This window comes from Bos indicus x Bos taurus, chromosome 2 (genome assembly GCF_003369695.1).
Source record: "Bos indicus x Bos taurus breed Angus x Brahman F1 hybrid chromosome 2, Bos_hybrid_MaternalHap_v2.0, whole genome shotgun sequence".
Taxonomy (NCBI): Eukaryota; Metazoa; Chordata; class Mammalia; order Artiodactyla; family Bovidae; genus Bos; species Bos indicus x Bos taurus.
In genome coordinates this window covers 58,206,601-58,233,762 of record NC_040077.1, presented here as the reverse complement: position 1 = coordinate 58,233,762, position 27,162 = coordinate 58,206,601, and the positions used below count along the sequence as shown (strand labels likewise).

The following is a 27,162-nucleotide window of genomic DNA, read 5'->3' as shown; positions in this document are numbered from 1 at the left end:
GTACTCTTGCCTGGAAAATCGCATGGACGGAGGAGCCTGGAAGGCTGCAGTCCATGGGGTCACTGAGGGTCGGACAGGACTGAGCGACTTCACTTTTCACTTTCATGCATTGGAGGAGGAAATGGCGACCCACTCCAGTGTTCTTGCCTGGAGAATCCCAGGGACGGGGGAGCCTGGTGGGCTGCCGTCTGTGGGGTCGCACAGAGTCGGACACGACTGAAGTGACTTAGCAGCAGCAGCATGGGGATATTGTCAATGCTTTGAAAGCCAATCTGTCAACTTGTGGCTCCCTTGGACCATTTGCCTTTTCCTTGTGCTTCTCCTCTGCACTTACTTTCTCACCACTCACTGTTCATTAGCATCATAACCAGAATGTGTATAAGAACATCATATGCCGTATAATATTTGAGAGCTGTGGTGGATATCAGACACTAACCAACTTTCTCACTTTATATTTAAGGAAATGGAAGCTCGAAAGGTTATGTGACTTGCTTCAGGTCATCTGGAGAGAGGCATGGGCACATCTGAAACTTGATTCAAAGCCTTCAGTTTCTTTGTGCAGAGTCTTTCCAATTCATCACTCTGCCTCAGGTATTTTTCAACTGACCAGCAGTTATAAAAGTTGTGATGTAGTGAATGAATGAACCTTTAGTGAGTAAGAGTTGTGGGAGTGATCTATGGATGCTAAAAGCCCCAGAGTCTATCTTATTATCAGGAAAAGAGGTCTGACAGTACCAAGCCTGAAGCATTGATGAGGTAATAATTTTAGAAGCGTGAGAGGATATAGAGAATTGCATGGCACATGGCTCTGCAACCCTCTGCGGAGGAGTAATCAGGACTCGGGAACATGGCAGTATTACGCCAAGGATACAGGGAATTCTCAGGGAGCCTTTGGACCTCTTTGAAAGCTGGTGGGCTTTTTGGTAGGAATTCGGAACAACAAATCCTTTTGAGTTGCCACTCTTGTTGAGTAATTGAATATTCTTTAGTCACCATTTTATTAATGTGATGCTGTGTTACACTGACTCAACCCTGATGGCACTGGGGACTTTAACCTCTTTAAAAGTGTACTTAAACAGTGACATTTTTCACCCAAGAGATTTCACTATACAGCCATGGTTGAAAACTGCTGCTCTACAGAAACTTACTTTCCCCCCCTCCCTTTCCTTCCCCCTCTCTCCCTTCTTTTTTTTTTTTTTTTTAATTGGAGAGTAATTGTTTTACAATGTTGTGTTAATTTCTGCCTTACAACAGTGCAAATCAAATCCTTCCTCCCTTCCCTTCCCTATAGAATTGTAGCCTCCACATTTGGAATGTACTAAGAACTTATTTATATTCTTAGTTCTATGGGACTTTTCAGGAGAGAACTGGACATTTTCTTGGTAGATGGGTCAGCATGTTTGGGGGATTTATGAAGTTTTATCACATAAATGTTATCAGTTGCCCTAAGTTCAAACACAAATCAAAGAGTTCTTCTACAGTGAAGTTTTTTTGCCACAACTATATTTCTTCACTTGGATGTTAGAAGGTGCTACCAGCAAAGTACTGGTGGCTGAAGCCACCATCAGCAGCCAAGAGGAGAGGTTGGAGGGAGGGGAGGAGAAGCAGCCTGTGGGTTCTAGCCAGTCCTGTGATGATGTGGGTGAATATCAATCAAGACTGACAAGGTGGGAGAGAGCATCTCTACCAGTCAGAGTGCGTTTTGTAAAGTTGTCGCTGTGTTTCAAAGTGTGTTGCCATGCAGTGTTCATATACGCATGATTATTTGACTGAATGGTCACCTTTTTTTTTTACTGGTATATCAAGTATAATGGATGTCATTGCTAGGAAATCAATTAACTTCCTTCAAATGTAGCTTCCTATATGGAAAGAAGGCAGGAGAACAGAGCTATAGAAGATTAGAATTGGAGCATTTTGCTTAACCCTTCAGTTTATAGATGAAAAACCTGAAGCCCAGAGATGGAAAGTGATATTCTCAAGGTCACACAGCCAGATGATGGCATAGGAAGGTTAGACTCCAGGGTTAGTGCCGGGGGAGCTCACGCCAACCTCTTTTCATCCCAGATGTCTGTCTGTCTTCTTCCAGGAACTCTAAATATTCTCAGATTGGAATCTTTTCCTTTGATTAGTTAAGGTAGTGTTCTGTAAATGTGTTTTTCCCTTGCTGTCTTTCTGTTAATTATTGTGGACCAGATATTAGACACTCCACAGCCCCATCCTACCCCCAGAGTCACATCTGACTCTTTGCAACCCCATGGACTGTAGCCCGCCAGGCTCCTCTGTCCATGAAATTCTCCAGGCAAGAATACTGGAGTGGGTTGCCATTCCCTTCTCCAGGAGATCTTCCTGACTCAGGGATCAAACCTGGGTCTCCTGCATTGCAGGCAGACTCTTTACCATCTGAGCCACCAAGGAAACCCAGAGTAAGCCTAGCACAGTCAAAAAAGCCTTTTGGTTTCAAATACACAAACATAACTGAAACAAGTTGAACAATTACAACAGAAAGCTATTTAATGACTCATAGGAAGGTCAAAGGCTGAAGGTAGTTTCAGGCAATTTGAAATGAAATTCAGAAATTTTTGAGTGGGATATTGGGTTAGCCATCCTGAGGGTGTGAGTCCATTTATGATGGGCTGGGAGCACAGCTGCAGAAAGCTTAAGGTTGGACCTTAGAGAGCAGGGGTTGAAAATCTATCCTCCAAGAAACTGGCTTTTTAAAGAGACTGACCACCTCCCAACCACCAACAATTTTCTGCAGATGGAATTTGAAGTTGTTTTCTGTAGTTTTTCACTGATTTTCCCCCAGATATCTTTTTCCTTTGACATGTTCTTTCCTTGCTCAGATGCCTCCAGTTTTTCTTTCATGGATATTTGAATGACTCTCATCTCCTAACTTCTCATACTCCAGCTTTTTGTGTCTACTTAAACAGCACCTTGATGACCCTCACCTCATTTAACACAGACCCTGTATCAGATGAACTGAGCTTGAAACATGTGAAAAATGGTTCAGAATCACAGAACCAGGGATTTCACTGGTGGTCCAGTGGCTAAGACTGCACTCCCAATGCACAGGGCTTGGGTTCAATCCCAGGTCAGGGAACTAGATCCCACATGTGGCAACTAAGGATCCTACGTGCCTCAAAAAGATTGAAGATGCTGCTTGCCATAGCCAAATAAACAAAAATAAAAAACCCCAGGAGCATCCCCATTTACCACTTTCTGCTTCTAAAGTAATATGAGTTGATTCTTTTGTATGATGGAAGCCATCGCTTATAAAAGCATAATGCCAGTTATCCTTCCTAGTAGGTCTAACTATGCCAAGGCACTGTCCATTGGCTTCAAGCAATTGCAATTCATTTTTTTGTTTATAGCCAGGTTGTTATTTTTGTAAACATTGCATTCTGAAATACAGGTGGCTTTTGAACTAGCAGGATGATTGAGGCACAAGAAAGTTTTGCTTTTTGAGTTCTGTGCAGTGCAACCAACATGTTCTACCTGTGGTCTCTCTGGACATCAACATTACCATCCAAGTGCTGCTTTCATGTTTTATATCAGTGTGTCAAATGAGTGGTGCTTTCCTTGTCTTCCAGCAGAAATTGTGTTAGGAAATGAGTGGCTAGCTTTCCTACCCTAATCGGTATAGCTTTGTGTTAAGTGGCTGCTGAGGTTTGGTACAAAACTCCCCATTTCTAGGCATTTGGGCCATCTCTTTTTCCCCTCTGCTGATCTAAAATGAACTTGTCTGACTTTCCCTGGCAAAGTAATAATTGCACGGAGAAGCCTTCTCTCCGTTTATTGAAACATCTTGAGTGCTATCTACTGGTCAAATGTGGCATTGCCTCAGAAAGTGAGCGTCAGGCAAATTGTCATGGGTCTTCTAAGGATAACTTTTGTCTACTGGCTGAATATATGCTGAACAAATGCCGTATGTTTTAGCACATCCTGAAACATACTAAGGACCTGCATTCTTAAATTATATCATTGCCAGGGAATCACTCATTGCCTTCTGGATCAAAAGACCCCTTGATTAAGAGGCATACAAATTAGAGTATAAGTGCAGTGTAACCACTGGGTAGGTGCCCACTTGTCCTTCCTTGAAATGAATAACTGAATAGTTTAAGTCTGATTCTTGCTTTGCTGAGTAATGTCAATGGATAAAACTAAACCTTTAAAATGAGCTTTATGGAGTCAGTCAATAATGCTATGTCTTCATTGTATAAAAAGGAAGACAATTTACACTCAGTACTAGGTAATAAGCATATGCCAATACTAATAATATTGATCAGAATGCTTAAAAGATAACAGTTAATATTTAGTATGAGTTAAAATTCATCCAACTTATTCTAACCAAACTATATTTTCTGCCCAAGGTCTTTTGTTTCAAGCACCTGGTAACTTATCCAGAGAGGCATATTATGCTTTAGTCAAGATCCCAAAAAAGAACATATGAGGAGGGAGTGCAAAGCATTGAACAACTGAGAATCAATGAAAAGTGATCTGAAAGTCAAGCGGTCTTCTTCTTCTAGCAAAATGAATAATTTTTGCATTTAAGACAAATAATTGTAAAGGAAAGACCAAGTACAGGGATCACTATTGATTATCAGGAAATAATGATGAGAAAGGGCTAATGTGTTAACATCATTTAGGCAAAGATCCAGATGATGAAGCTGTAGTTAACAGGAACTTTATAGATACACATTGATTTAACAGTATACATGGAAATCCTATCATCATTTTTAAGTTATTAAGATACAACTTATGCTGCCTTTTACTTATTTTAAATTGTTTATTCAGTAATTTGGCATTATTTATGTCACTTCATATTAATACCTATATATTCTCCTGAAAATTATAATTTTAAAAATTGAATACCCTAGATTTTGAGACTGTGTGATTTTTGTAACATATTCAGTTATCTGTATGCTACTAAATAATGACAGATAGAAACATTTTGATTTATAATGAAAAAGAGAACGAGTTAAAATATGTAGATAAAATTTAAAACCATTCTGTTTCAGCAATAGAATATTAAAATATATACATATATTTATAGGCATAGGCAGGAATCTCACTAATACTTATTTTTCAATCATTCCTAAATTTAGCTTTCTTTTTTTTTAACACCAGGTGCTGTACATATATTATCACATATAATCATTACAACGATCCTGTAAGGTGGGTATTATCTGAAATTTGTAATGGCAAAGCTGAGGAATACAGAAATCAAGTATTTTGCCCAAGATGACTTAGCCCTCATGTAACAGAACCCAGGATTTGGACCCGGAAACTCCAGAAACTCCAGAAACTCCAGAGCTTTCTCTCCTAACTGTGACATGACACTGTCTCCAACTGTGTTGCTGTTTACATCTTGTCAATAAAGTTCCAGGTCTGTGCAAACTCTTCATGATTTTCCTCTCACGGTGACCAACAGAAATGAGAAAAAGTAGCATATGGTGTGTTGCTACTAGAGAAGTTGTGTTTATGTGGGGGTGTGTATGTGTGTGTGTGTGTGTATGTGTGTGAAAATATTTGGCACCTTGCCTGACACTGAGTGGGCTTGTTAAATTTGAATCATGTGAATACTGGTTTCAAACTGAAAAGAAGTAAGCTTTTTTTCATTTTACTAGTAATCCCTGTAGACGTTTGCTCTGTGATGCCGTCGAGCTGAGAATGACATTTCCCAGTGTCCTTTTCCCTGTTTAGTTGTGTTGGAGTTGGCCAAAGAGATCTGATCTGCATGAGATCTAGGAGGCTGCCACTAGGTATGGGCCAGTCATTCCTCTCTAAAGCTCCTCAATTTTCAATGAACAGATGCAGATTGGACCCAGCAGTTCCAGCCTGCCCATGCTGTCTTCCATCTTCCTAAGGGCTGTGCCTGCCAGCCAGCTACTCCAGGGCCACCACTAGATGCTTCGGGTAGATCCGCCAGACAGGTAGTCACACAGACGCTGCATCACCCCATCTAGCATAAAACAGCACAAATATCATTGCTGAGTTTTCCCTGGCTTTTCCTTCCTCTGCCTAAAGAGGATTCTGCCTGGGTCTCTTGATTGTTTTCTTCTCGTTTTCTCTCTTAATGTATGGTGAATTTAAAGTTCTTGTTTCATTGCAAAAGCAGAGATGGAGTGATAGGTAAGAAGTGGATTTAGTTAAAGAGAAACACACTCCAAAGACCCCTAATACAATTATATAAAGTTTAAAAATTAAATAAAATTAAAAAAAAAAAAAGACAAAATCTGGGTCATCTCAGGAGGCAAGTGAAGTGAAAGTTGCTCAGTTGTGTCTGACACTTTGCAACCCAGTGGACTATACAGTCCATGGAATTCTCCAGGACAGAATATTGGAGTGGGTAGCCTTTCCCTTCTCCAGGGGACCTTCCCAGCCCATGGATTGAACCCAGGTCTCCCGCATTGCAGGTGGATTCTTTACCAGCGGAGCCACCTGGGAAGCCCAAGAATACTGGAGTGGGTAGCCTATCCCTTCTCCAGTAGATCTCCTGACCCAGGAATTGAACTGGGATCTTCTGCACTGCAGGTCAATCTTTACCAACTGAGGTACCAGGGTAGGCCTCAGAAGGCAAGAGAGCTCTGAAATATGATGTACTTAGTTTTTATCTGCTGGGTAATTTCTTAGGGTGATGAGTGGGAGGATTATTCCAATTATTTTGGGGAAGGGGCAGAGATTTCCAGAAATTGAGCCACCATCCTCTTTCTGGTCTTTTATGGTTAGGCTTAGAACTGTCATGGCCCTGGTGGGTGTGTCATTTGGCTAATATATTATAATGAGTGTATAATGAAGCTCAAGGTCTAGTGGAAGTGGAATCTTCCGCCATCTTGGACCCAGTTGGTTTTAACCAGTCTTTGTCATGTCCTATGGCTATATCATTCTTTTAAAGGTTGTGCCTGGACTACTTCCTTTCTGTTTCATGAGGAAAGTCCTACTTCTTCTTGAACCTCAGCAGTGGCAATTCTAGAATAAATGAGGAGTGAAGAAGAACCAGAGGACATTTGAGGTAGCAAGGGTTGGAGAATCCTTTCAGATGTGGTTAGAAGAGAGAAATGGATGTAGTTTTAGTATACAAATGCAACGGAAAGGGAAAAAAGGGGATTCTAAAAAATATTGCTGGGACTGTACAGTCCTTTCATAGTAATTAAAATTAAGAACTTGAGTTATTTTGAAATTAGTTTTAGTTGCATGGATTTGGTTCTTTAAATTGTGACCCTTCTTTGGAACTGGACCATGTGGACTCTGGCTTCGTAAGGGTTATATGTATGAAGAAATATTCATGAATATCGCACAGTCTCCAAATTGGCAGTAAAAAAATTTCACCCAAATCTGTCAAATTTCTCAAGATTTATCCACTTTTTCTGAATCTAAAATTAATCTTTTAAGTATTATCCAAAGTGTTAAAGTGTATTCCAACATCTCTAAGTGTTTCTCAAAGTGTATTTTTATTAAACCATCTCTGAAGAAAGTTAATATTGGATATTTACATGAAGAAAAAAGTCTCAGTTCAACCATGTTTGGGAAACACTATGTGAATCAAAGTTAAATAGATTGATTTACTCAAAGCCCTTAATTTTTTTCTTAGAACTTTTTGAGTACCTCTCTTGGGACTAACATAATCAAAAATACACTTAGAAAGACCCAAAGGGGACCATATAGTAGCCATGTCTTCCTGCACACAGGAACTCAATGGGATCATTGGCACAATGCCCAAAGCTCAACTTCTCTGTACAATGGTGCTGGATCCAATCTCAGAGACAATTTTGGGTGAAGTAGAAAAGGATAGCTTTACTACTCTGCCAGAAAAGGGGGCCACTTTGGGCTCCTGCCTCGAAAAACTATGTGTTCCCACTTGGAAAGGATAGTGAGAAGCTTTATGTAATGGTTCAAAGAGGGCATGATCAACTTGCGGACATTATTCTGATGGGTTGGTTGGTAGTGAGGTAAGTAGAGTCAGCATCATCAACTTTTAGGTTCCAGCTGGTCTGGTGTCTACTTGTCTGTAGGCAGCATATTCTCATTAATTGTTAACTTCTCCCACCTGAAGGTGGTTTGTTTCAGTATTCTGCAAAATAATTCAAAGGTATTGTTGTGTGCGTCTGTTGGTGGGGAACCAGGACCTTGCCTAAAGGGTCTACTACTGTTTCTCTTGACTATTTGTTTCTTCCTAGTCTCTCATCCCCTCCCTTCCTTAATTAGCAATTGCTTAAATCTGCTTAAATCCCTGAGTTGGAACTTAAATCCTGAGTTGGAAGGTCATAGAAGCTGAATGAAGTCTATTTCTATAATCAAAGAGATGGGGGACACAGAAAGGCTTCGTGCCCAGGTGTTCCACAGGACCCTGCTCTATCAGGCAAAGACTTTGTTCTTTTCTTTCTTGGAATTTCAGACTTGTCTATTCTACTTCCCTTGCATTCATACATTTTAGAATCAGCATGTCAGTATCTACCGGTAAAAGCTTTCTGGGATTTATATTGGGATTGCATTTTGAATCCAGGTTGATCAAACCTGGGGGAAGAGATGAGGAATGGAGTTTTAATCATTTCTTGACTAAGACAACAAACAAAATCCACACCTTTCCTTACTATTAGAAAGTAAAGCCTGAACACCATAGCTTAGCACTGAACGTTCTCTATCATTTAGCCACTGATTTTCCTCAGCCTTATATTTTATAACTTTCAGCCTAGATTCTCACCACCAGCCAAAACAAATCATTGCCCCTCCAACATACAGTGGTATCCTCCTGCCCATTAACTCACTCCTTTACCTCCTCCAAAATCCTGCCTCCCTATTTATTTCAAATTCATTTTCAGCATTTGATGCAAGTGAAACTTTCACTGCTTCATCCAACTGAAAGTTCTCTCTCAGTTTCTGAGTTCCTTCCACAGATTTCTGTGAGCACCATTCGTTAGGTATTTCTCAAACCTTGTGATGTATTGTTAGTGTTGTTTTTGCCTGAGAATTTTTTCATCACTGGAGTGAAATCCAATCATGTTTGAAAGTGAAAGTGAAAGTGAAGTCACTCAGTCATGTCCAACTCTTTGCTATCCCATGGACTGTAGCCTACCAGGCTCCTTGGTCCATGGGATTTTCCAGGCAAGAGTACTGGAGTGGGTTGCTATTTCCTTCTCCAGGGGATCTTCCTGACCCAGGGATCGAACCCGAGTTCCATGTATTCAAGGGGAAGATTATACGATGGTCCTGTCTTAGAGATCTGTCTTCCAGAGATATGGAATATGGTGTATGGATGAGAACAATGTAAGGGTTATGCATGAGAACATCACTGGAGCATTGAGAACAAACTAACTTTCAATGTTTGCTACACCAAATATAAAATAGTAAGGCTTCTAATAGGACTCCAAATTTAAATATTTAGGCTGGAAAGTGTTTGGCCTTGGCTTTTGTTTATGTACTTCATCTTCACAGTTATAAACTGTTATTTTCTCCTCATATTCTTTCATCTCCCCCACTCCCTTGTCATTTGGGTGAGTTCACCTGGTACTTGAGAAGTCCCATGGGCTAGGTTCTCTGTGTAGAGCCAAGTTTTCTGGGGCTTTGCTTATTTCATTTCTTTTTTTTTTTTTTTTTTTTTTGGTATTTTTTAAAAACTATTTTAATATTGTAATTTTTATTTTTTGTCCATGCCATGTGACACATGAGATCTTGGTTCTCAGACCAGGGATTGAACCTTTGCCCCCTACGTTGGAAGCTTGGAGTATTAACCACTGGACCACCAGAAAAGTCCTTTATTTCACTCTTTTGATCAAACATTTTCCCTCAGCTGTGCTGTGTACTCAAAATTCTGTTCCTTCCTAAGTAATACATGGAGATCTGAAAGAGAGAGGAGATTTTGATCGGAGGGGTTAATCTTTGATGGTGCACCAACAGCATTCAGATTAGAAATTGTAGTGAAAAGTACCAGGTCTTTGACATCAGATAGTCCTGTATTCAAATCCAAACTCTAACCAGTTTTATCTTGTGACCTTGGGTGAATTGTGAAGTTTAAATAAAAGCACATACAACATTTTTAGAACATGAGGAGAACAACATACATTAGTTTCTTTGCCCCTGTTTTTCTATAATCCTTCCCTCAGAATACAGAAATATCTGTTATTAATGATTTAACATTTTTTGTATGCCAGGCACAGTGCTAAGAGATTTACACACATTTTCTCATAATCCTTAAAGCAACCTATTTTCTTCTTTTCTTTTCCTTTTTTTAAGTATTACCATATACCATTTTTCACAAGAACAAACAAAGACTTAAAGAACATTTTGTAAGGTCATTAAATAAGAAATTAGTGACACTGGTCTTTGAACTTGAATCTAATTGCTTCTGAGACCTAGATTTTTAGTTACTATCCCATATTTTGCTAGTTATATGCTCTGTGTCTTCTTAGGAATTTCATGGGTGAGGTCAAGATGGAGAATGTTTACCACCTAGCAAATTTGTGGGAAATATATTTTAAGTTGCACAGACTTTTCATCTGTCCTTTGGACCATACCACAAGAAGCAGTTACTGTAACATTAATTTTTAATTTGAAAAATATATTGTAGTTGGGCTAAATATATTTACATATTCATAGCACTCTCTTGGGCTTCCCTGGTGGCTCAGACAGTAAAGAATCTGCCTACAATGCAGGAGACCAGGGTTCAATTTCTGGGTTGGGAAGATCCCCTGGAGAAGGGAATGGCTACCCACTCCAGTATACTTGCCTGGAGAATCCCCATGGACAGAGGAGTCTGGTGGGCTACAGTCCATGGAGTTGCAAAGAGTCAGACATGGCTGAACAACTTGAACTCACTCACTGGCACTGAACTGGACTCTTTCTACCCTGACTCCTTATAGCTAGTTAGTCAAGAAGCACTGTGAAGTCTCTCATAACACTGTTGCTGATGGTATTCCACTGACACTTCAAATATGGTCCAGCTTGATTAGAGCAAGTCCACCTCTCTTTGAGTTAAGGTGGAGTTGGTGGTTTGGGGAAGGGAGTTGGCTATTCATGGTCAGAGCGATGCCCTCACTTCTGCAGCAGTTCTTTTCTGGGTTCTTTCCCTTCCAATGACCCTTGTGCTGTACTTCCTATATCCCTGGAAGCTGCTGAGATACCAGGCATCTGTGAATCATCAGCCTCTAGAATCTGGTTCCTTCTCTGCGCAGCAGAGTAGTGACTTTTGCTTCTTGTGACTGCCTCTTACCTCAGATTTTCAGATAAGTGCAATGGATAGTTCCTTATGCTATAGTTCTCTCTTTCTTCTCCTCCTCCTTCTACTACCTTTTAATTTTTTTTTACTTTTCTCAAAGATACAGATACTTTCAAAAGCTTACTATATAAGGTATGTTATGGAAAACAGTAGTCTCATGCTTTCCTATTGCCCTGTTATATCCCCACATCCCCACACTTAACCACTTCTGAGTTTATCTGAGAATTTGGTATTTATTTCTGTTTCTTTTTTTCTATTTTTACTATTTTCTCTATTTCTATTTTTGCCATCTCATTTTTCTTAAATAAAATGATTACATTCCCATTCCTTAATTTTCCTATGGTTCAGTTCAGTTCAGTTCAGTCACTCAGTCGTGTCCGACTCTTTGTGACCCCATGAACCACAGTACGCCACGCCTCCCTGTCCATCACCAACTACTAGAGTCCACCCAAACCCATGTCCATTGAGTCGGTGATGCCATCCAGCCATCTCATCCCCTGTCGTCCCCTTCTACTCCTGCCTTCAATCTTTCCCAGCATCAGGGTCCTTTCAAATGAGTCAGCTCTCTGTATTAGGTGGCCAAAGTATGGAGTTTCAGCTTCAATATCAGTCCTTCCAATGAACACCCAGAACTGGTCTCCTTTAGGATGGACTGGTTGGATCTCCTTGCAGTCCAAGGGACTCTCAAGAGTCTTCTCCAACACCACAATTCAAAAGCATCAATTCTTCGGCGCTCAGCTTTCTTTATAGTCCAACTCTCATATCCATACATGACTACTGGAAAAACCATAGCCTTGACTAGACAGACTTTTGTTGACAAAGTAATGTCTCTGCTTTTGAATATGCTGTCTAGGTTGGTCATAACTTTCCTTCCAAGGAGTCATCTTTTAATTTCATGGCTGCAATCACCATCCGCAGTGATTTTGGAGCCCAGAAAAATAAAGTCAGTCACTGTTTCCACTGTTTCCCCAACTATTTGTCATAAAGTGATGGGACCAGATGCCATTATCTTAGTTTTCTGAATGTTGAGCTTTAAGCCAAATTTTTCACTCTCCTCTTTCACTTTCATCAAGAGGCTTTTGAGTTCCTCTTCACTTCTGCCATAAGGGTGGTGTCATCTGCATATCTGAAGTTATTGATATTTCTCCCAGCAATCTTGATTCCAGCTTGTGCTTCTTCCAGCCCAGCGTTTCTCATGATGTACTCTGCATATAAATTAAATAAGCAGGGTGACAATATACAGCCTTGATGTACTCCTTTTCCTATTTGGAACCAGTCTGTTGTTCCATGTCCAGTTCTAATTGTTGCTTCCTGACCTGCATACAGATTTCTCAAGAGGCAGGTCAGGTGGTCTGGTATTCCCATCTCTTTCAGAATTTTCCACAGTTTGTTGTGATCCACACAGTCAAAGGCTTTGGCATAGTCAGTAAAGCAGAAATAGATGTTTTTCTAGAACTCTCTAGCTTTTTCGATGATCCATCGGATGCTGGCAATTTGATTTCTGATTCCTCTGCCTTTTCTAAAACCAGATTGAACATCTGGAAGTTCACAGTTCACATATTGCTGAAGCCTGGCTTGGAGAATTTTGAGCAGTACTTTGCTAATGTGTGAGATGAGTGCAACTGTGCTGTAGTTTGAGCATTCTTTGGCATTGCCTTTCTTTGGGATTGATATGAAAACTGACCTTTTCCAGTCCTGTGGCCTTTCCTATGGTAACCATTTTCTATTGACTTCCAACAGTGGAAGATAAAGCTATATAAGTTTCTTTTGCTATTTTGCATCCTTTTTCCCCTTTATTATAGTTATATAAAAGCATTGTGTATGTACTCCATTTTTACACTATTATGACTATTACAGTTGATTTTTGTAGGTAAGCTATGTGGAAGACCATGATTACCTTTTCTTTCTTTAGGAAAAGCATGTTGTTTTTCCTAAAAATAATAATAGTGTCAGATTTTTGTTTAATTTCTATGTATTTAATGGCAGTCCAACCACAAATTTTTCCCCAATAGTTTAATATTTTCTCTGTACAAAGATAATTATAGGAATTCACTTGCATTTTCTTGGGAACACCTCTCTGGGTGTCTTGTGACCTCTTTCATATGCTCTTTCCTCTTTTCCTATGGCACAGAGGGCACCCTGGGGTCTCCCTTCCTACTGAGCTGGGAACCCTTCAATTCTTTCTTATGATACTACTTCTGTTTCCTTCCTGTTTCCTGTATGCCATGCCTTTCTCTTTCTTGGTTTACTCTCCTTCACTGGTAGAACATGTCTTCCAGTAACTTCCTGAGAAAATGTATATGGAAGGCAAAATATTAGTGTGTTAAATATCTGAAATCTAGACAGCATATTAAAAAGCAGAGACATTACTTTGTCAAAAAAGGTCCATCTAGTCAAAGCTATGATTTTTCCTGTAGTCATGTATGGATGTGAGAGTTGGACTATAAAGAAAGCTGAGCACCGAAGAATTGATGCTTTTGAACTGTGGTGTTGAAGACTCTTGAGAGTCCCTTGCACTGCCTTGATTAAACCAGTCAATCCTAAAGGAAATTAGTCCTGAATATTCATTGGAGGAACTGCTCCTGAAGCTGAAGCTCCAATACTTTGGCCACCTGATGCAAAGAACTGACTCATTGGAAAAGACTCTGATGCTAGGAAAGTTTGAAGGCAGGAGGAGAAGGGGATGACAGAGGATGAGATGGTTGGATGGCATTACTGACTTGATGGAAATGAGTTTGAGCAAGCTCTGGGATTTGGTGATGGACAGGGAAGCCTGGAGTGCTGCAATCCATGGGGTCGCAGAGTTGGACATGAGTGAGCGACTGAGCTGAACTGAACTGAAATATCTGAAACTCATTTTAATCATCATGATGCACTAATCGTTTTTCAGAATGTAAAAATCTAAGGTGAAGTGAGTTCCCCTCAGCATTTTTAAGGCATTGGCCTGTCGTCTTCTAGCTCTCTATGTTGTGCTTGAGAATCCTCAAGTCATTTTGAGCTTTAATTTTTTATTTGTGACTTCTTTTTGCATTCCCTGGAGGCTTAAAACTTCTCTCTTTGTCTCCAGCATGTCATGATGACCTGCCCTGAATGTGGATTTACATTTGCTCACTATGCTGAGCACACAGTAGGTTCTCCCTATTGTGGGAAGTACATCCTTCAGGGCTAGAAATTTTTCTTGAATTACCTATTTTATTATTTTTTCCTTTTTTTCTGTTTTATTTATTTATTTATTTTTCTCTCTGAAAGGCTTATTATTCAGATGTTGGTCCTCTTAAGCACTTATTTTCTCATCTTATCAATTCTATATTCAATCTCCTTGTCTTTTTCCCTTTAGTCTTTGAAAAATTTTCTTAATTTTGTCTTCTAAACCTTCTGCTGAATTTTTAGTTTATGTTGTACTGCCATATTAGCTCTCATCCTGTTCTGGATGAAATAACTTCCCATATTTTTCTGAGAATATGGTTTTATTTTAAATTTTCTTCTGCCTGTAGTATCTCTGGTTTTCCCAAAATTGTTTTCATCTCAGTCTTTCATGGAAGGGCTTCCCTAGTGGCAGAGTGGTCCTTGCGTGCCTGCGCATGCTGAGGAATGAGTCCCTGGAAAGCTGATTGAAGCCATTGCTTATACAAGGTGTAACTCTCAGCTTCATTGAAAATGAATTTGCCATGATCATTTCCTTGGAGAACCCAAAAGTAAAAATCTTTAGCATTTTACTGTTGGCCCGGTCAGGATACTTAGAGAATAACCTTCCAGTGTTCTTCATGGAAGCCACAGTCCTTGCTTCCACTCTTCTAGTAGCTGACTGGTGATCAGAGCATGCAGGGAGTGGTATCAACGTTTATGAGAATTTCCACTTAATTTCTTTGTGCTGGTCATATGACTCCCAACTTCCAGGGTGTCTGATATTCTCTGGTCCAGAGAATCTCTCTTTTATAGTTTTCAGGGGTGTTCAGTTCAGTTGAGTTCAGTTCAGTCGCTCAGTCGTGTCTGACTCCTTGCAACCCCATGAACCGCAGTATACCAGGCCTCCCTGTCAGTCACAAACTCCTGGAGTCCACCCAAACCCATGTCCATTGAGTCGGTGATGCCATCCAACCATCTCTGTCATCCCCTTCTCCTCCTACCTTCAATCTTTCCCAGCATCAGGGTCTTTTCAAATGAGTCAGCTCTTCGCATCAGGTGGCCAAAGTATTGGAGTTTCAGCTTCAACATCAGTCCCTCCAATGAACACCCAGGACTGAGCTCCTTTAGGATGGACTGGTTGGATCTCCTTGGAGTCCAAGGGACTCTCAAGAGTCTTCTCCAACACCACAGTTCAAAAGCATCAATTCTTCGGTGCTCAGCTTTCTTTATAGTCCAACTCTCATATCCATACATGACTACTGGAAAAATCATAGCCTTGACTAGACAGACTTTTGTTGACAAAGTAATGTCTCTGCTTTTGAATATGCTGTCTAGGTTGGTCATAACTTTCCTTCCAAGGAGTAACTGTCTTTTAATTTTATCCACAGTGATTTTGAAGCCCCCAACAATAAAGTCAGCCACTGTTTCCCCATCTATTTGCCATGAAGTGGTGGGACCAGATGCTATGATCTTAGTTTTCTGAATGATGAGCTTTAAGCCAACTTTTTCACTCTCTTATTTCACTTTCATCAAGAGGCTTTTTAGTTCCTCTTCACTTTCTGCCATAAGGGTGGTGTCATCTGCATATCTGAGGTTATTGATATTTCTCCCGGCAATCTTGATTCCAGCTTGTGTTTCTTCCAGTCCAGCATTTCTCATGATGTACTCTGCATATAAAGTTAAATAAACAGGGTGACAGTATACAGCCTTGATGTACTCCTTTTCCTATTTGGAACCAGTCTGTTGCTCCACGTCCAGATCTAACTGTTGCTTCCTGCCCTGCATACAGGTTTCTCAGGAGGCAGGTCAGGTGGTCTGGTATTCCCATCTCTTTCAGAATTTTCCACAGTTTCTTGTGATCCACACAGTCAAAGGCTTTGGCATAGTCAATAAAGCAGAAATGGATGTTTTTCTGGAACTCTGTTCCTGTTTTTGATGATCCAGCTGATGTTGGCAATTTGATCTCAGGTTCCTCTGCCTTTTCTAAAACCAGGTTGAACATCTGGAAGTTTACGGTTTACATATTGCTAAAGCCTGGCTTGGAGAATTTTGAGCATTACTTTACTAGCATGTGAGGTGTAGAAGGGGAATTTATCCGTCAATATGGAGTTGAAGAGACAATTTGAGGAGTATTTATTTTTTAAACACATTTCAACTGATCTTCCTTTTTTTATTGCATTTCCCAGTCAGTTCAGTTCAGTCGCTCCGTCGTCTGACTCTTTGTGAGTCCGTGGACTGCAGCACACCAGGCTTCCCTGTCCATCACCAGCTCCCAGAGCTCACTCAAACTCATATCCATTGTGTTGGTGATATTTCCCAGAGCAATCAACTCCTGAGCCTTTTTGGAGAACAATGAACCAACCATTTTTTCCTTCTGCTTTAACATGATCGGCTTGGGGTTCAACTTTCTCAAGTCTATGGCAATGGTTATTACAAGTTCTTCTGCTTTCCCCCAATTTGTGTTTTTAAGGCTCCCTTTCCCCTTTTCTTTATGACCCTTGAAATTAGCCTTTGAAATTTAAAATTATCAAAGATTCCACTTACGGTTATTTTAACAGGGATTTGGAATGGAGGTGAACTAAATGTATGTGTTCTGTTTGCCTTTTTGAAAACAAAACAAAACAAAACTAGAATTCCACTTTTATTCTTTCTTGTCTCATTTTGTCTTCTCAGCTGAACCTTGCTATTCTGTTCCTTTCAAATCCCAGACCAGCTGCTTAGTCTGGCTTGCTTTGCCAGCCCCCTTCACCGATCTGGCGTCCCAGGAGCCCTATTGCTGCTCCTTCAGGTGCAATTTCTTCTGTTTGTGTCTGAACCCCAAAGAAGCGCTGGGTTCTTTTCCTCTCCTTCAGAGTTTCTTGTTCACATGATCCAAAGATGGCCTTTCAATGGGTGGCCTGTTTCCATATCTCTAAGCATTCTATCAGTTTGATCTGCAAAGTGTTTTCAGTTCCGTGTTTGGGTCTCCCAGAACAGCAGATGAAATCTGCCAGGGCACACGGAAGATAGACCAGCTCCAAAGAATCTCATTTCATTCCAGGCACATTTTATTAGTTAGATAATTTTCATATATGGTGTCTTTATATTTACTGGGGTTACCATTTACAGTTCTAGAAATGTTTTTCCCACTTGGTCACATTGCTTTCTTTACATTTTTTCTTTTCTATCTTTTAGGGAAAATTTTTGTCTGATGTTACCGTTTTATTTCTGGTCCATATTTCTTTTTTCAAATAACTCTACTTTTTGTAATTCTAGCACCTTACCATAAATATATGCTCTTTTAGGGTATATATAAGGTAACACAGCTTTTTACATAAACCACAGCTTTTACTTTTAAAATGTGTTACTATTTTTCTAATTGGGCTTCCCTGATAGCTCTATTGGTAAAGAATCTGCCTGCCATGCAGAAGACCCCAGTTTGATTCCCGGGTCAGGAAGATCTACTGCAGAAGGGATAGACTATGAAATTAATGTATATTCATTCTGAAACATGAAGTTCAGTGAAATTAAGTAATTTGCCTAAAAGTTATCCATTTAATTAGTGTCAAATACAAATGATTAACACTCTTATACTATCTTTGATTAACCTAAGCTGTCTTTTGCAACAAAAGAGACATCTAAATCATCATAGTATATAAATGATTATAAAATTCCATCAAAGTGATTTTCTTTTGGTCTTATTGATAGTCAACTACAAAGCTTATTATACAATCAGCCAGTATTTTCTCACAATAGTTAATTTATTAATAAAGTATTTCAACATTTGATAGATATTACATAAGCACCTCCTATGTTCCAGACTGTGCTAGGGGTTGGCCAGTCATTGGGAAACAAGAATTTTAGGGTGAAAAATTCTTGATTTTCTCATTTTGGATTTTGGACATGGGGCCCTCTTTATCTTCTCTACTCAGAAGAGAGATTCTTATTAATAGATGCCAAGAGTTTCTTTAGCTGTAACATTGGGAGGCAATTCCTTTTTCAGTCTCCCCAGTCCTGCAAACTCATGATAGGCCGTCTACCAGCAGGCACTGCTAGAAATGACCTATGAATTATGATAAGTCTGGCTTAGCAAATCAAACAGATATCTTAAATCAACAAGTCTTTGGCTGATTCCCAGCTGTAACAGGACTCGTTCCAAATCATCATCTGTAGTCACTAGTGAAAAATCAATGAGCAGCTCACTGGGATATGTAATGAGGAAAAAGACATGAATTGAAAGGAAAACAAACAATAAAAACATTCAATATTTAGTGTGAAAGAAAATCAACTGCCTACAGTGTTATCAGCAATTTATAGTCTTAAATTTATGTACCATCTTGTTATTTAAATTAGTGCCTTCCCCTAAAAAACTACCATAACAAGATGCACTTGAGTCTAGTAAATTTTGGCTTGCAGACATAAGGAAGCAGGCTTAGTTTGTGCTGCAGCTTTTATGGTTTTGCCAGCATGGGGCATGGGCTTTTCCAGGGGTAAACATGTTCTTTCTTTCATTATTTGTGAAAGAGTAACATAGAACTAGCTAACAGATTTTTTTTTTTTTTCTACTGAACAACTGTGAAACAGTTATATTTTGCTCAAACATCAACCTTTGGGGAACTTGGACTTGAAGCAGTAATTTGTAACTGGCTGCAACTCAGTATCATCTGTAGAGGGTTTAAAAACTTCAGGTGCCTGGGCTGTGTCCCTGGATATTCTGAAAAGTTCACAAGTGAGTGATTCTGTTGGTTCATTGGGATTGGGGAGCCCCAGGCAGCAGCATGAACCCAGTTGGAGGGAGCTATGTCAGGGGTCCCTGAGGACCCTGAGAGTTGGGTAAAGGCTGAACTAGACATATCCAGATAAAGAGAACAAAAATGGAGAACTCAGTTCATGCTGGAAATGAAGAGAAAGGATACAAATGCCTTTAATAAATGATGCAAACAAAATGTTAATTTAATATGTTTTAAAAAAAGATCTAGACTAATGCTGTCCAATAGAAACATATGTGAAGGATGTATGCCATTCAAAATTTAAAGAAAAAAAGAGGACAGAGGCAGAATTAATTTTCATAATATATTTTATTTAACCCAATATATCACAAATATTATCACTTGAAAAGTTAATGATATGAAACATTATTAATGAGAATTTTATTTATTTATTTATTTTAAAGTTCAAAGTTTCAAGGTTCAAACAACTTTATTTATTTGTTATTTTTGCCATACCGTGAGACATGCAGGATCCTAGTTCCCTGACCAGGGATCAAACCCATGTCCCACTGCAGTGGAAACAGTCTTAACCAATGGACTGCCAGAGAAGTCCTTAATAAGATATTTTAATTCTTCTTTCCTGCAGGGTCTTTGAAATCCAGTGTGTATTTTACACCAACAGCACATCTCAATTTGGACTCCTCCCATTTCAAGGGCTAACTTTGAAGGTCACCCATGGTTTTCATATTGGACAGTGCAGGTCTAGGAAGATGAGTGCTCTAAATATATTGACAAGCAATGTCAGAGCTCCAGCAGAGAAGATAATCTGACCTAGAACTTAGACTTTTCTTTGGGAAGTTCTCAGGGATCTAGGCCTTAAGGAAGAAGTTTTGGAGGATTGTAGCTGAATGGAATTGTTGAGAAAATTAGTGAATAAAAGGGGAAATTGGTCACTCTGCAACCATGCAGTAGAGAAGAAACAACTTGTTGTAGCCTGCCAGACTCTTCTGTCCATGGAATTTTTCAGGCAGGAATACTGTAGTAGGTTGCCATTTTCTCCTCAAGGGGATCTTTTGGACTCAGGGATTGAACCCATGTGTCCTGCATTGGCAGGTGGATTCTTTACCACTGAGACACTGGGAAGTGGTATACCTTCTCCCTTCTTCTTATGATCTCTGTCTTACAGTGAGTTGCCTTTGTCATTTTTAACTTTTTTTTTTTTTACTGTAGTATTATTGTTTTACATTCATTTCTGATTTAAATTGTTGTTTTTCCACTTAGAGAAAAAGGGAAAGAGTAGGATACTCTATTCTCTATCCTCAAACTCTGCTTTTTGCCTCTCAGAGTATTGACACTTCCTACTTTAATTTTAAATCTTATGAAGTTCCATCTTACTGCACTGCCTAGGTAGGATTTATTACTGAATCCAGCTAGTTATTGATAACTTCTCAGGCCTGAAAACCATAAACAAGCAAACAACCCAAACAAAAACAAATAGTATATCTCAACTTTATATTGTAAGGACAGTTGATTTTTTTTTTCCTTCTGAATTTGTTGTGCTTAAAACCCAACAGTCCTCAAGATTCTTCTTTTTTGTACTGTGGATAGTTTATACTAGATAAAACTCCAGCATAAAGAGAAGGACAGATACTAGGCTTTAAGCTAGGATGTCTGCTAATTCTTAAGTAGTTCTTAAACTCTAAAGTTAAAAGCATGGATCTTTTTATATTACCTCACACTATCAGATGACATGCTTGCCTATTTTGAAGGGCATGTCTCAACATCTCCACTACACATGTTCTCTTGGACCCAAGGACTCTCTCAAAATACACTGTGTATTCCTGAGTTACTGCATGCAAGCAGTGGACTTCTTCAAATCATTCTGGAAAAGTGCATGGAGAAGGAGTTAAACTGTGTATTTGTGTGTTATGGAACAGAGAACTTAGTAAAATGAAGAAGACAAAGTTAAGCTTCTAAAAACACTGGAGGGAAAAAAATCAAGAATGTGTTTTGATTGTTTATTGTTTGTTCTTATAGTTACTTTTAAATATTTAAAACCAATATGTATTTTAAAATTTCCATTGGTGTGATGATATACTTATGAGTTGCCATAATACTACTACATCTGGTTTTACAACCACTCTCAATCAGTAAATTCCTAAGGAATGCATGTTCCTGAGCTGATACCATCGGCCATTTTTTGGTTCTCTGGGACCTTAGATTCCTTATGTGCAAAGCAGGTGAAAAATGCCAGAACATAGGGTTGTTGTGAAGATTAGAAATAACATGTATAAGTGGTTTGTCTTGGTATCTGGAAGGCAACGATGGTCAATGGGAGTTCCTTTTTCTTTTTAAATAAAATGTTTGATCTAGTTGGGCAAATAAACATATGTACAAAAATAAAAATATGAAGTAATGCTCAAAATTCTCCAAGCCAGGCTTTAGCAATACGTGAACAATGAACTTTCAGATGTTCAAGCTGATTTTAGAAGAGGCAGAGGAACCAGAGATCAAATTGCCAACATCTGATGGATCATCGAAAAAGCAAGAGAGTTCTTAAAATATCTATTTCTGCTTTATTGACTATGCCAAAGCCTTTGACTGTTTGGATCACAACAAACTGGAAAATTCTGAAAGAGATGGGAATACCAGACCACCTGACCTGCCTCCTGAGAAACCTGTATGCAGGTCAGGAAGCAACAGTTAGAACTGGACATGGAACAACAGACTGGCTCCAAATAGGAAAAGGAAGGAGTACATCAAGGCTGTATATTGTCACTCTGTTTATTTAACTTATATGCAGAGTACATCATGAGAAACACTGGTCTGGAGGAAGCACAAGCTGGAATCAAGATTGCCGGGAGAAATATCACTAACCTCAGATATGCAGATGACACCACCCTTATGGCAGAAAGTGAAGAAGAACTAAAGAGCCTCTTGATGAAAGTGAAAGTGGAGAGTGAAAAAGTTGGCTTAAAGCTCAACGTTCAGAAAACTAAGATCATGGCATCTGGTCCCATCACTTCATGGCAAATAGATGCAGAAACAGTAGATGACTTTATTTTTCTGGGCTCCAAAATCACTGCAGGTGGTGATTGCAGCCATGAAATTAAAAGACGCTTACTCCTTGGAAGGCAAGTTATGACCAACCTGCTGCTGCTGCTGCTGCTAAGTCACTTCAGTCGTGTCTGACCCTGCACGACCCCATAGATGGCAGCCTACTAGGCTCCTCTGTCCCTGGGATTCTCCAGGCAAGAACACTGGAGTCGGTTGCCATTTCCTTCTCCAATGCATGAAAGTGAAAAGTGAAAGTGAAGTCGCTCAGTCGTACCCAACCTAGACAGCATATAAAAAGTAGAGACATTACTTTGTCAGCAAAGGTCCATCTAGTCAAGGCTATGGTTTTTCCAGTAGTCATGTATGGATGTGAAAGTAGGACTATAAAGAAAGCTGAGCTCCAAAGAACTGATGCTTTTGAACTGTGGTGTTGAAGACTCTTGAGAGTCCCTTGGACTGCAAGGAGATCCAACCAGTCCATCCTAAAGGAGACCAGTCCTGGGTGTTCATTGGAAGGACTGATGTTGAAGCTGAAATTCCAATACTTGGCCACCTGATGCGGAGAGCAGCTGACTCACTGGAAAAGACCCTGATGCTGGGAAAGATTGAGGGCAGGAGAAGGAGATGACAGAGGATGAGATGGTTGGATGGCATCACCGACTCACTGGACATGAGTTTGGGTGAACTCCAAGAGTGGGTGGCTGAAGGGCAATTCATGCAGAAACAAGGGTACAAAAGTTAGAATAGTACCATTTATTGCGTGATATTACATAAACCAATTGACTAGAAGAGATTTATGTTGATATTTATGAAGAGGTAAGATTGGCAGATATTTCAGGTAAATTTCAGAGAGCCTTGAGTGCCAGGCTCAAGTGCAGTTGGTAACAGAAATTACCCTTTGAAACTGCTCTAATCCACAACCACCTCATACTGGAAAAGCCCCTAAACAGAGGAGAAACCTCCCTATCTGTTACCCTGCCCTCATTTACATTATAAAACAATTGCTGAAGGTCTGTAAGCAAAGATGTAGAGATGCTGCCTGTTTTGCACGGCCTGATGCCAGGAAATCTTCCAGCCCAGCTGGGAGCCCTAGTCAGAACAGATCGCCTGCCTTTAAATGCACAATCAAAGCCAGGTCAAATGTGTTCCAGAACAGACTGAAAAACGTGAAGCCAAATATGATAAATTGTGGTGAGTAAGTTGGCTGTGAAAGAATTTGGCTCTGTGTGTTTTTTTTCTACACATGGTTCAAGGGGGTGGTTTGTTGTTGATTTTTGGGTGCATTTTAGAAGCAGAATCCTGTCTCTTCCTACAAAGGTGGCTGATAACTCTTCTCTGTATGCTGCATTATTCCTTAGCGGCAAAAAGGGGCCAGTTAACGTGAGCATTTGGTGTTGTCTAAATTGGTCACAATTAGGTGCAATCCAATTTCTGTTATATTAGCTGGAAATAACTCAGTTAACCCCTCACCTCCTCTAATTCACTTTTTCAATTTCCTTTTTATTTCTCTGCTGTGACTTGATGTCCTAAGCTTTCTTCTGGATACCACATACTTCCAAATTCTCTTCATTCTATTCTTTCCTTTTTGTTTTTATTTATTTATTTTTAGCTAATTTTATTTATTTGTTTATTTTTGGATGTGCCGGGTCTTCATTGCTATTGAGGGCTATTCTCTAGTTGCACAAAGCGGGGGCTACCTCTTTAGTTGAGGTACGTGAGGTACCTCTCTAGGTGAGGTATGTGGGTTTCTCATTGTGGTGGCTTCTCTCGTCATGGAGCGCTGGCTCTAGGGCATGTGGGCTCAGTACTTGTGACTCCCTGGCCCTAGAGCACAGGCTCAATAGTTGTGGTGCATGGGCTTAGCTGTTCCGCAGCATGTGGGATCTTCCCGGATCAGGGGTTGAACCTGTGTCTCCTGCATTGGCAGGGGAATTCTTTACCACTAAGCCACCAGGGAAGTTCTATTTTTACTTTTAGATCATAACTTTATTTGTGTGTTAAAGAGCCTAGAGTGGCTCTTTATGTGAGAGTTGCAGCAAGCGATTATGTAGAACATTCTAACTTTCTATTTATCTAGATCTTGGTTGGGTTGTCATGTAAAACTAAATATGAGGGACATAATAATTTTAACCTATCTGATGCTCATCCTCAGTGACACATTTCAGAGTGTGTCCTAAAAGATATTTTATTGAAAAATTATTTGATTCCAAGATTAAATTGATCTGGGATAGATGAATTTAAAAACCTGGCATCTACCTTTCTTAACAGCTGGAAGACTCTGGCAGACCTACTTTTGGATCATTAGAAGTATTTAAATATACAACAATGCCAGAACCTGGCTGTGCTTCTCTGCCCCCAGGCTAATAAACTGATATTCTGGACAGCTGCTACTGTTTTGATAGTAGAATTAAAAACTACACATCATTTTAAATGCAGATAGAAAAAACCATTTATAATAAAAAAAGAAAAAGGGTTGAAGAACACAGAAACAAATGTCACAGAAAAAGAAGGGACTAAACCTCAAAACATTATTTAGAATATTTAGTTATTTTTAACATAGATATCATATATTCATAGTTTATTTCCCCCATTATTTGTGGTCATTCTCAGCAGTGATTTTTATTTTCTTCAACACATATGTCTAGATTCTTTTCACATTCTGTACAATAATGTTGTGTTTTATAATCATAAAAGTGCAGTATTAAGTAAATCATTAGCTTTGAGAAAGTTCTGTTAGGTTTGGTGCTTTGCATTGGTACTATTCCTTACCTGTGATGTTGGGGCTAGGGCGTGAAGAATCTTACTAAGCTAAGACTAATCATGGTTAGATGACCTGGAGCAAGTCATTTAAACTCTCTAAGGCAGAGATCATCATCTCAAATTAACCGAAGCTTCTCTGTCCAGTATAGTACACGCTACTCACATTAGTGAATGAACTCTTGAAATGTCTGTGGGTAGGCTGAACTGAGATATTATGAATGTGAAATACACATTGGGTTTCCAGGATTTATTATAAAAATGTAAAATATTTTTTTATAATTGTTTTTATATTGTTACAAGTTGAATGATATTTTAGACATTCTGGAGTAAATGATATATTAAAAATTAATTTCAGAGACTGACGAGCTCTCGGTGTCTTCGTCCTCGGAGCTGCTCCCCTCGTTTTCGGCGTAGTCCACCTCCATCTCATCGTGATGGTTCGTCTCCTTCTTATCCCGTCGGTCTCTGAGGATGGAGATAGCTCAGAAATGGATGATGAAGACTGTGAAAGAAGAAGAATGGAATGTTTAGATGAAATGTCCAATCTTGAAAAACAGTTTACCGATCTCAAGGATCAACTTTATAAAGAACAATTAAGTCAGGTGGATGCAAAACTACAAGAAGTCATAGCTGGAAAAGCACCAGAATATTTGGAACCACTGGCAACTTTACAAGAAAATATGCAAATTCGTACAAAGGTAGCAGGAATCTATAGAGAGCTCTGCTTAGAATCTGTAAAGAACAAATATGAATGTGAAATTCAAGCTTCTCGCCAGCATTGTGAGAGTGAAAAGCTTTTGTTATATGATACAGTACAGAGTAAGTTAGAGGAGAAGATACGAAGGCTTGAAGAGGACCGGCACAGCATTGATATTACCTCAGAGCTGTGGAACGATGAGCTTCAGTCAAGAAAAAAGAGGAAGGATCCTTTCAGTCCTGACAAAAAGAAGCCAGTTGTTGTGTCAGGTCCATATATAGTTTATATGTTACAAGATCTTGATATTCTTGAAGACTGGACAACAATAAGGAAGGCAGTGGCTACACTTGGTCCACATAGAGTGAAAACAGAACCACCTGTGAAACTGGAAAAACAGCTGCACAGTGCTAGATCCGAAGAGGGAAGGTTATACTATGACGGTGAATGGTATATACGTGGACAGACAATATGTATTGACAAAAAAGATGAATGTCCTACAAGTGCTGTAATTACAACAATTAACCATGATGAAGTTTGGTTTAAGAGGCCTGATGGAAGCAAATCTAAGCTTTACCTTTCACAGCTACAGAAAGGAAAGTACTCAATTAAACATTCGTAATCATGATTAAAGTGTTATCTAAATCTACCTTATTAGTGTTACCAAGTATGATGTGCCATGGGAATAAAAAAATGTATTCAATAACTTAATAGTCTCATTGAATCATGAGAGACTGTATTTATAGGTAGTACTCTAAGTAAACCTCATGTTGATATGTTATTAAAAGAGACAGTAATAAAAGTTTAGTCATGATCATTACATTTATTTGCCTTTTTGATCCAATGACCAATAGGTGTATATGGTAGGGGTTTCTTACTAAACTTTTTCCTTTGGTTTTTATGTAAATCTGTCTTACCTTTAGTGAACTGTGTTAGCAATGGCTACATTTATCTGCAGTTTTTTTTATTTTCAAGATCTTTTCTCTGATCATGTATTTGTAAATAAGCCTGATAAAATGTTTCCTATAAATGGTTTGTAATAGCACATTCATGTTAAATCAGAACTGAAATTTAAACATATATACGTGAGTATGTATAGACGGCTTCATCAGCTTATTTATAACTGATGGCCTTACTTTACAATCTTATTTTACCCCAAATTAAGCTATTGGGCTTGAAAGCGAAAAGGAGCACTTTTGTAGACTAGCAGCTTTCCTTCTCCTCTTCCTTGATTATATGGTGGTGACCTATTTTTACAGATCATACTTTATGTTGATTAGCAAAATTAGTGTCAAGTAATAACATGCTTCTTACTGTGTTTCTTGTGAATCTTTGGAGGGCAGGTATTGATGCCTGGTATTTATGATACAGTATGTAAGTGGGTGGACAGTAACTGACAGTATTGTGGTACTTGCTGTACATGTCTGATCTTTTGAAACAGATTTTTAGTAAGCATTTTCCAGAGGTAAAACTAGGTTCATATCCTAATTTTATTTCTAGGGCAAAATAGACAGGGATGATCTCCTTGAATCTATTCCCAAATTAATATTTTTATCTTTGGTGTTTCTACACTTTAAGGCCACTTTGTGCAATTTAAAAAGTATTGGCCTCTCTTCCCCTAGTCA

At 39.2% G+C, this 27,162-nt stretch overlaps 1 protein-coding gene across 3 annotated transcripts in view; it reads left to right on the top strand.

Annotated features, from left to right (window-relative positions):
- Positions 1–26,357, top strand: part of LOC113904482 (breast cancer metastasis-suppressor 1-like protein) — a 29,959-nt gene extending 3,602 nt beyond the window's left edge. For 2 of the 3 annotated variants that reach the window (XM_027561704.1, XM_027561695.1), the window contains exons 3-5: positions 461–591; positions 5,128–5,386; positions 25,199–26,357. In XM_027561704.1, the coding sequence (XP_027417505.1) occupies positions 25,278–26,159 (882 nt within the window). In that variant the 5' untranslated portion in view covers positions 461–591; positions 5,128–5,386; positions 25,199–25,277 and the 3' untranslated portion in view covers positions 26,160–26,357. The remainder of the gene's footprint in view (positions 1–460; positions 592–5,127; positions 5,387–25,198) is intronic. The other variant, XM_027561707.1, reaches the window with a different exon arrangement.
- Positions 26,358–27,162: the final 805 nt, after the last annotated feature.